At 35.0% G+C, this 11,226-nt stretch overlaps 1 protein-coding gene across 1 annotated transcript; it reads right to left on the bottom strand.

Annotated features, from left to right (window-relative positions):
* Positions 1-6,015: 6,015 nt before the first annotated feature.
* Positions 6,016-9,532, bottom strand: LOC113294553 (omega-amidase, chloroplastic-like). Its single transcript, XM_026542946.1, has 10 exons — positions 9,205-9,532; positions 8,528-8,644; positions 7,863-8,087; positions 7,652-7,745; positions 7,299-7,373; positions 7,084-7,162; positions 6,726-6,741; positions 6,553-6,633; positions 6,319-6,401; positions 6,016-6,239 (listed from the first exon to the last, which is right to left on the bottom strand). Exons 1-10 carry the CDS (start codon positions 9,484-9,486, stop codon positions 6,155-6,157), a joined length of 1,137 nt encoding a protein of 378 aa, XP_026398731.1. The 5' UTR covers positions 9,487-9,532; the 3' UTR covers positions 6,016-6,154.
* Positions 9,533-11,226: the final 1,694 nt, after the last annotated feature.

The raw sequence follows: 11,226 nt of genomic DNA, 5'->3' as shown, positions 1-11,226 counted from the left end.
ATTTCATATTAGTCGAGATTGATAACAACATCATAAGGGACATTTACAAATATTGTGCATAAATGTTTGTTTTTTTTTTCAAGATTGATAAACTATACGACAACCCTGAAAGCAGTGTAACAATTCTGAAACAGACTTGACAAATCTAAAAGCAGTATAACGATCTTGTATCGGGATCAACAAACCTGAAAAGTATTGAAGACGAGCAATTCCAGGTCAGGCAAAAACCTCAAAATACTAATAATGAACCATTTTGGGGATAACGTAACGATCCTAAAAACGGTAAAACAATCCTGAACTGAGCTCAACGTATCTGGAAGATAATGTAGAAGGTCAACATGGAAACGAATAAAGTATAAGTAAGTAAACTTTTGACGAACTTAACCAAGATGATAGAAATATGGATGGCAAGCCTATATTTGAAAGTTGAAAAGAAAATTGGCATATATGTATACATACCGGAAACAACCCGTGCCGCAACGGCAGTGCATGAGGTTAACAAAAAAAATTGGTAAATGTCTAATAAAAAAAAGACTAATTCGACATTTATCTAATTAACAATTATATTTAATCATATTTCGAAATGTTGTTAGGTTGAATTTCACATGTATGAACTTGTGGATCAGGAAATCTCATATAAATAATTCTTAAATTTGATTCAAAGTATAGTGGACTAAAAAATAAATATTGAAATTAAATCTTATTAATCAAATTGTTTTATCATGTTCAATTATATTTTGATGAATCAAACTAATTAATATAGAATATATTTAAGATTGTATCATCAATCCATTTAAAAACCGAAGCATTTTACCAATTCATTTTACTTTATAAAGAAAATTCGTATAGTTGTTATATGGTTTACTTGATAAAGAACTCTTACGTGTTATTAATTATATCTTGAAAAATATTTTTTTGACCCATCTCTGGTTTCTTCCGACAAACATACAATGAGGAAAGACGTAACATGATCAGTAGAGAAATTCTTACCAAAATACAAAAAAGTAATTTATTTTATTTGTCAATTTTGCTTGATTGACGAAGCTTGACTAATTTTGTAAAAAATAATAATGTAATTATATCATGTTTATAACCGTAAAAGACATAAAGAATACTCTTAAAATAATTTTGCATTGAATTTATTTAATTTAAATGAAGAAATTCAATCCAACAATGAATTTTATGACCCTAATTATAAGGGAACCTAAGAGCAGTTCCTATGGAATGAACAAACTTCAAGTTTGTTCATTTTGATCCCACTATGGACTCAACAAACATGAAAAATGGATGTTCAAACCAACAAATTTGTTGGTTTGGTCATTGAGTTGGAGGATGTAGCGAGCGTTTGATGATAGGCGGGGCGATCTTCACTCCAGCGCTGGCGTTGGAGAAAAAACCACAGGCGCTTTCCTGGGCAGCACACGTTCTTTACTTAATCGCCATAGCTTGTCCTTCCAGCGCGCGTTTGTCATAGAAGCGCCAACGGCTGAATCTGGACGGCTGAAAACTCTTGTGATCTAACGGCTATAATTTTTGAGTTCTATAAATACTCCTCATTTCAACTCCAAGTTCGTCGCCCAACTAATGGAGAATCACCAAAATAAGCTCAACGGTGAAGCCAAACATGAAGTGTTACCCAGAACTCTGGCGGTGCAGCAAGCATCTCACCGGGTCGTCCTTTCGACTTCCATACTTGTTTCAACATTCTTAGGGTGCTCAACAGATACGATCCCTACATCGCCCTAGGAATTCCACCACCCACCAAGAATTGACGCCTATGCAGTAGTTTTTTTTAATTTAATGTATTTCTTTTATTCTCATGTATGATGTGGTTGTTCAATGCAGTATGTTTTTACTTATGAAATTGATGGTGAAATGTTTAATCGAGGAAAAATTTAAATTACTTATGATATTGATGGTTTTAGATAATCGTCATAACACAAAATAAACAACAAATAAAATAACATAATACCATAGTGAATCGATTTTTCTTTTAACTTCAATCATCCCACTCCACCAAAAAACACTTAGGACATTCCCAGAAATGCCTTCCATTCATGTCTTCTTCATAAGAAGTCCACAAATGCATAAGAGTAGTTACAACACTTACATACGCCGGATATCTTTGGCCGGGATGAAACTGAGATGATCGGATGCAACGTTTGTCTCTAAAAATATCATCCATCGGTCCAAACTAAAAAACTCATTTTATTTTATATATATATATATATATATATACTGAGTTTTCAACGGACACATATTATGTTATAATCTAATAATAATGATCTAGTTGCATTTTAGCTAACTAGAGCGACATGCACATTCAAATGTAAATGCTAAAATTAGAACACTGAAAATTTATTCAAAATACAAAACAACATGGGTTTGATTATTAAAAAGACAACATTATTGAAAATACAAATAACATAAAGATTAATCATTTATTTGTGCAAATAAATTACCGTGATACCTTACTTGTTCGGCTGGGAGAATTGGAAATTTAAGAATTCAATTATGGGGTTGGATTCCAAAATATTAGATTCTATTCCTAAAAATCCTTTTACGTCCATAAATATAGGTCTTTTTTTTGGTTTCCGAATATATGCCCCTTTTTTTAGCATGTCGAGTATACCCTTGGTCCCATTGTTTTCTTTTAAGGAAAAAGAGGGATTCCACCCAGTTAAGTGCAAGGTAGCTGTTTTTTAATATACTTTTTGTCCTATTTACCCCTGAACCACATCTTATTGGTTGAAAGGGTACATGATTCGCCAATTCTGAAAGTGGCGTAACGATCCGGACTGCACTCGACGAACTTAACTGCGGCGTAACGATCTTAAATCGATCTCAAGAAACTTGAAAAATATTGTAGAAGCTCGATACCCACCAACTAAAAATCTAAGACACTGGGTAATGATAAAGTCTTTTGGGAATGATGTAAGCTAATCTAAAAACGACTTGACGATCCTGAATCGAAGTCGAAGAACTTGAAAAATGATGTAAAAGATCAATTGACGATTAGTAAAGGGTAAATAAGTAAACTATCGTGGAACTTATCCAAGACGGATGAAAAATTGACAATAAATCTGTATTCGAAATATTCTAGAAAAAATGAGCTTATATTTATAAACGGGGTTTTAAAATTTGTTTTAGTTATCACGTAAAAATAGGAGAAATTGTTTTAAAAGAAATATATCATTTAAATTCCCTAACCGGATTCTTAAACAAAAAAAGCTTGTTTTTTAAATGTAGATTTTAACTAATGAATACAAAAAGGAAAATAGTGTATGTATTTTTTTAATTTTTTTCAAGTCTAATTGATAATACACGTCCACAATCCAAACAAGCTAGGGTATAGTAACCTTGTCAAAAGAGTGGAAAAGAAAAAACATTCTTCAATAATCAAATTCTAGGCAGCCATCCCGCCAAGCAGACAACCAGCCACCTCTCTATATCTATACTGCAAGCAAGGGGGTATGCTCTGCAGCAGTTGTAATGTGTTTTTTGATCAAAAAGAGATAAAAAGAGAAGATAAAGAGTGACTTTTGCTTTATAAAATATCAGTCTTTGTTCAATCGAATAGTTTTCTGACTGAGCTTCTGTTTTGATCAACACCTTCATTCAATTTCATCTGCTTCCTCCTATTGGGATCACCAAAACATAAACACACATCTCTTTTCTTTTTCTTTCTTTATGTGAGAATTAGGACCAGAGACACGATCACCTATGAATATTGTTTCATAAACAGACAGATCTATGATCTTTCTTGTTGTGATTATATGATAAAGCTGCTATTGTTGTTGGTTCTCTATACTTAATATATTTCTTTGTCTGTCGACATTAGTTTTCAAGAAATATTGTGTAATCACTTTTTAAACAATATCTATCTTGTAATTAACCAACTGCTTTTGCTGTTAATTTTGTTCCTTTTTAGCATTTCTTTTGCATTATTTATACATGTTCAATTACAAAAATACACAGATTATCATGTATTCAGGGATTATTATTTTTCTTTACACGGATTACTTGTAGATATTACGATTTGAACTTTTTTTTTTTTTGTAAGAGTTGAGTTTTGATTATTATGACAAAACTTAAATATCACTAAAATCATTAGCATTTTTTTTTTGTATTTGCGAGATAGTAGTACGAATTAATTTCCATTTTTTTCTTGAAAACACTGAAAAATCCGATATCAGATATCCTGGCTCCGATTTTACCAGTTTTACTAAGCCGGTAAACTCACACTAAAATGCCTAAACCAAGACCCATTAAAGATCTAAAGCTAATTAACTAATAGTTAAAGGCTCATCAAATGTTTGATCAACAAGTGTCAAGCAGGGGTCAAATCCAGTCCATATCCGAAATGAAAAAACAAAAGTGTGACAGGCACGTGCCAGTACTCCTAGTTATCTCATGAGAAAAACATAGGGCATAGGCCCCTACATGAAGGACCTACGGTACGACACAATTAGTCAGTATTTAATTTATGGACATAAAAGGACAAACAAACATTACTGGGCCTGGATTTTTCTTATCAAAATAATTATTTTGTTCGTCTGCCCCCACTGTCCCTTCATTCATCTAATTGCGCCTGCCCCTAAGACCCTACCCTGCGTGTGCATAGAGTAATAAGATCTTTTTTATGAGAAGAAGAAGATATTCTCATGTTTGTCTCTCTCTTATTGTCTTTGGGCCCTTGTCTATTTTTATTTTGGCAACCTAGTTGCTATTTTGGATGGATGGATTTCACTTACTGTCAGGTGTTTGAGGGGTTTTGAGATTGGACACTAGTCTATCTTGTTCGTCTATTTCAAGACCATTTTGAATGGCAAGAAAATTTGATAGTCGAAAATTTTCAAAAAATTTGGATCATGGGTCTGTTCACGTAAGAGGGTGTTCTGCGTTTCGAGAAACACAAATTAATCCAATAATTTTATATTTCTAAAAATCATTATGAAATGTTACGTAAACGAAATTTAAATTACCAGAATGATTCTATTTGTGTGAGAAATATATAAACAAGTGGGCAAAGTGACTATGAAAATGGTGGAGACTGGAGTTGAAATATTTTGTGGTTATAGTTCTTTGATATATGCTTACAACTAAAAAAACATCAATAGAAGAGACATTTAGCACAAGGCAGACCAGATTTGATTTGGCACCCAATAAGTCACTAAGAATAGCTAAATAGCACATATTGATATGCACCTCAAAATCCAACAACAATCAACACTTGCATAGTTGCATGTGTGAATGGGATCCTTATGGTGGGTGGGGGAGAACCACTTACAATAGCCATTAGAGTCAAAATGGGTCCAGTGGTGATGGGAAATTGTACAAAAGATTTGACATTGAGCTTACCGTTTTGTTATCATTTGGCATTATTGTTAAACGAGTTAAGAATCTATGTGAGCATGCTTCCAAAGTCTTGTGGGTTAGAGATAAGAAGAAGAATCATAACACATTATGGTTTCTCCTTAACTACCACACACAACTATCAATCCTATTTGCTGTCTAGCATGTAAATTGGTAGGTTGGTAAGATCATGGGTGTGTTTGCTTACTAGTTTCCTGTACGCCTTACCTGTGGCGGAACCAGGATTTGGCGAAAAAAAGAAAATACTGATCCCACTTGTCCTTACCTGGACATGAAATATATGGCCAACTCAACAACTAAACACTTGATGGCTTGCTCCACCTTGGGTATTCTTAGATTGGTAGATTCCTTGCAAGACAGTCATAGTACTTGATGGTGCATCACTGCATTGGAGGACAGTGACTTGGTCCATGTGCTAATATGTTTCTGGATCTGAAATGGGAATGGGCCTGGTCTGTCTCTAGATATGCAGATCCCTGCACCTTTTCCTTTAAAGAGCTCTCCCATTGCTTTGTCATGATATATGATCTGCTTATTCGAGAACATTAACTGTCAATTAGAAGAATGGGATGGAGGATTCTAGTGTTAGTCTCAAATAGAGGGTTTTAGACTAATGGCAGTTGAGCATGATTCACGCGGTTGAAACAGATGAAAAACATAAATTTTCGATTTTTTGATTAGTTCAGTTCTTATTCAACGAATAGTTCTATCCACGCTGCATTTTGCAACTCAGACAAATAGAACAACTAGAAATTTCGCAGCTCTCTCTCTTTGCTCTCTATGCTGTTGGTGAATTCAGCCTCTGGACGTCTACCAACTGGTATAGATCCCCACGTCTTTGCTTCTCTAAAGGAAGGTTCGTTCTGCATTGAAAATGGATAAAAGTTGCAGTGAGAAACAATGAATTAATGAAAACCCTATTAAAGTGCCCTGCTTTGTTACCTCCTGAGGTCCATTACTGAATAGTCGATCTCTGATATAACTATTGCCTCATCATGTTCGGTAGTCGCGAGTACTTCCCCGAACTGCAAAAGTTCCAGTTTCATTCAGAACTTCCTTATACTAGTTTTGCACTAAAGACTTAACAAAAGTCGACTGTATAGAACGTTAAATATTCATTATACAAACTTGTAAGAGACTGGTTTTTTCATAAGTACGGGTTTTGGTTTCACTTACAGGACCAACAAGGGTAGAGTGGCCCCAAGCAGTATAACCAGCACCAGCATCTCTAGCAGGTGAACATGTTGCTACATATAACTGTGGATCACGCGGCAAATATAAGTTCACAGCTAAAATTTGGATTTACTTATATCTAAACTTAGTGAGAATAGATGATTATTTGTTAATACCTGATTATCCACTGCCCTGGCATACAGAAAAGGGGAAAAAGCATCAGAACAGAAAGCATATCGAAAGAATAATGAGGCAAAATGCTAAGGAGATTGCTAAGATGACACGGTTCAGCTCTGATTGCAACTTTGGTTTATTTAAGTCTTGGAGATAATGCGATAAGCAAGATGTGGCCATCTTTGTTTCCTCAATAAAGATAGCATGGCCTGGTACTAATGTTCGACTTTCAACAATAGTTTGATATTGCAAACAACTTTAACCTAATCATGACGGCATCTATGTGCAAGTACACAAACATGATAACAAGAAAATTCTCCATAAGAATAATAACCAGAACCGATGCTGAAATATCATTACCTAGCTCTCTGCAGCAATTCCCAGTGTAAAGGACCAGTAGTCATGTTAAAGGCCCCAGGGTAGCACAATAGGTGGGCACCTGATGATCACATAATCTTCATGGTCATTTCATCGCGTATAGAAGGAAAAAAAAAACCTTGGTGGAACATACATATAAATTTATCTGCGAAGCTAACAACTTTATGTGAACAAATGAGTGTAAGAAAGAAAAGGACCTCTTGATGCATAAATAGTTGCTAGCTCTTGAAACCGAATGTCATAACAAATACCAATACCGATACGGCCAACATCTGCAAACACAAACTAGTGATCAATTTGCAATACATGTTATAGGAATTTAGGGACCAACACAGCCAACATCTGCAACATCTATACAGTCGTTGAAGGGCAGTCGAATCAAAATTTCCAATGATTTATCACTACAAAAGGATAGATAATTCTTTCTATTTTAGTGTAACTAATCCCATAGTGCAAAGAAAACAGAATTATCGACATGAACCTCCAAAGAATCCAATAAATAAGAAAAAATACTGTTGCATCAACAACAAAGAAACTATTACCACAATACCTGTATCTACTATGGTAGGGGTCTCCCCAGGAGTGAGAGTCTTTGATTCCATAAAGGTGATTTTTCCAGGAATGTCAATGTCGAAAAGATGAATCTGTTATCCCATTAGATCATTAATTCAACCAACACCAGAAGATCATCAGGACAAGATATAAACTTTCGCAAAACTAGCTAGAGATTATGAATGACTATACTAAATTCAAAACTACACCTTTCTGTGTTTCGCCTTCAGTATTCCATCTTTGCCATAGACGCAACATGCATTGTACAGACGGTCACCACAACGCTCAGGGATAGACCCACCAACTATGGTAATCTTGAGACTACGAGCAACTTCAGAAAGCATAGCAGTTGATGGAGATGCATCACCACCAGCATCAATATCTTCTGCGTACACTGGGAAGCTGTCATTTGAATATGGACTGTTCCATATTTCCTGAGAAAAAAGAGGGTGGCAAAACATAAGAAACATAAATTCCAGCACCATCTAAATTACTAGTCTTGCTATATGAAACCCAAAGAAAAATGTCTTTTCCTGGTGGAGTCTCATTTTGCAGCAGCTCATGTTTGTAAATAAACTGGATTTATAGCGTAATCAATTGTGCGCAAGACTCCGGTGCTAGAAGAGTGTACCAGCTAGATTTAGGTACTAGAGATGTCTTCTAAGGTGACCCTAAGTTTAAACTGGTTATTAAGGAGTCTCTTAGATAATACTACTTTTTGTAATGGCTAATACAGATCTAGTTACTCACTGATGTCCTATGCGGATTTAAACACCGATAAATTTTTCACCTGGTGTACTAATGCAATAAGTTTTCTAACAGCTTAAGCGAAACCACTCTGCAATGCCACAGGGGTTTTGTTGTAAGAACTTACCGGCAAAAGAACAAGTTCAGCACCCTTTTCCGCAGCTTCTTGAATAGCTTTACGAGCATGAACAATGTTCCTTTCTTTGTCCTCAGTTACAGACAATTGACAAAGAGCAATCTTGAACTGAAATACATGGAAAATAGACATAATGGAATAAATGGCAATCAGCAAGAACAGATATAAATTGACACAAGATAAGATATACAAGATACATTCAAAAGCGTAAATCTCAATGCTGCTGGGTGGTATTGGTGGTGATGGTTGGACTTGCGTTGACCACCACCACCAATACCCAAAACTCAAACAAGATAAGATATACTAGGGTTGGTGGAGTATAGGACACATTCAGAAGCCTAAATTTGAAAGGTGTTTGTGGTAGCTGGGGTTGTGTGGATCACCACCGTCTAGATTCTAGATCACCAGCCACCACCACCCCACTCAAACACCCACCACAACAGACCACTTACCAACACCCTCCATTCACCACCATCGCCACCACCCCCAAATACAAATTCGGCCTCCAATCACCCTATCTTAACTTTTAACATTCAATCATACTCTAGAAAACTACACATCCATAATAAAAATCTAATCTTTACAACTAAAAATCGATTAAAAAAAAGGAATCAAAAATTGGGGCAAATTTGATCAAATTAAGTGTGTGAGGGAGAGATTGATTTTACCTTGGTGATAGGAGGAGAAGGTACAGGAATAGCAGGAGGAACTCTAGCCTGTTCAGGTTTATAACTAGAAGAACTCATTGCTGAAACAACAGTGTGAATTTGATTGGATTTGATATTAATTCCTCTTCTTCTCAAAATTGAGGAAGAAGAAGAAAAGGGAGTAAAGAAAAGGGTTTTTGATGAATTGAAGAAATTGGGGTTTGGATTTGAATAACAAGTGGATGAAGAAGAAGCGTTTAGGATTTTTTGGAATCCAGCTTTCATTTTCCTACAGTGGTTCATTTCATGACCAACATATATTCTTTTAACACTATGATGCCATATCCATCACAAATGTGGCATAGAGGCATTGAAATGTTGGCACATTCGGGGATCTGACTCAGAGGTAGTTGAGGCAGTTATCAGGTCGTTTGACTCGAGATTTGAATTGGCTCAAACATATGGCTCGGAGGTAATTTAGTCAAGTACAATGTAGTTAATAGGAAAATTTGTTGATTAGTCCAAAGCCCATATAGTTATTTATAGTAAGGTCTAATCGGATTTTTTTTTATCCAGAGGTCCAAAATTAATTAAATCATAGAAATGACCATAATACCCCCTTCTACCAAACGTGTGTGTCTACACTGCTTACAAATTTGAGTACATATGTGGCACACTACTCACAAATTCGAGCACATATCTGCTAACAAATTTGAGTACATATATGTCGCACTGCTTACAAATCTGAGTACATATCTGTTGCACTGTTTACAAATTCGAGTATATATCCGCTGCAAAACTTTTGCATTCCTCAGAATTAGTTTCAACCACCTCATCTCCCTCGCATTTTCATGAAAAAACATGAAACAAGCAGACTGGAGGTGTTCAAACAAACATCTTGTTGTCAACATAAGACCATCCCAATCTTCATCTTCTACTTTGTCGTGAATGTTCTGGGTTGGGATTAGAAAAAAAAAAGAAATAGATAAACATTAAAAGAGTAAATTTTTTAACGGCATAAATATGCTTAACAACACCCATGACTTGTTTTTCTAAGATGGGTAATAAACATCACAAGTTTTGTGTACTTACCTCACTAAATTCAAGATGAGTCAAATTAGGTGTTGCTTTGAGCAGTGGAAATACTGATTTATCAATAGTTACTTCCAGTTCTAGTAACAACTTCTCCAAATTACGAAATATAGGTACAATGTTTACGAACTCGTCCGCAACGGATATTGTCTATTCATCACAACTAAAGCAACATTAGCAAGTATATTAGTTTTTAGGAATCTGCTTGAGCATATATTACATAAAAATTTAAAGAGAGCAAAAAAAAGAAGAGTACCTGTAGGGTTGCAACACATATTGTTAATTTTTTTACATGTGCAAGCGCTTGAAAAAACTTACTTACAGCTGCACCTATCTTTCGCCCCCTTGGTACACAAAGCCAAACGCTTGCAGACTCTAGTGTTTGAAAACTGGAAAGAAAATATTCCTTTGCCACCCAACCATGATAGGTAAATGACACTAGATTTGGTGCATTAATTTTGAGAGCACAGTCTTGTAAACCATCATCATCATCACATCTGCCGTTATCAATTTCCAAAATATTTGAATTAGAAGATTACCTCAACTCTGAAGCTTTGACAAAATGAAGAATCAACTCTTAATTAATCACCAATTCGAGTAATTTAATGCTCAATAATCATAACAAACTCATTACACCAGATATGTACTGTCAGTTCATACACATATTTCAGTATTACCCATATGTACTAATGGATCAAACCAAAAAAAAATGGCAAAACACTGAACAAACAGAATTAAAAGAATTTTATATCAGTACACCAGATATGTACTGTCAATTTATACACAAAAACAAACTATAACAAACCCAAAAAAATAAGAGAAAACCTATAGATTCATAGTAACCACAAAAATAAAACACTACGTCATATATGTACTGATAGGTAATACACAAAAGAAAACTGAAAAACAAACCATAAAAGTATCTACGAATGAAATAAACACAAAACATGA

The sequence above is a fragment of the Papaver somniferum genome, chromosome 7 (assembly GCF_003573695.1).
Source record: "Papaver somniferum cultivar HN1 chromosome 7, ASM357369v1, whole genome shotgun sequence".
Lineage (NCBI taxonomy): Eukaryota > Viridiplantae > Streptophyta > Magnoliopsida > Ranunculales > Papaveraceae > Papaver > Papaver somniferum.
Note: the sequence above shows the minus strand (reverse complement) of the source record. Positions and strands in the feature narration are given on the sequence as shown.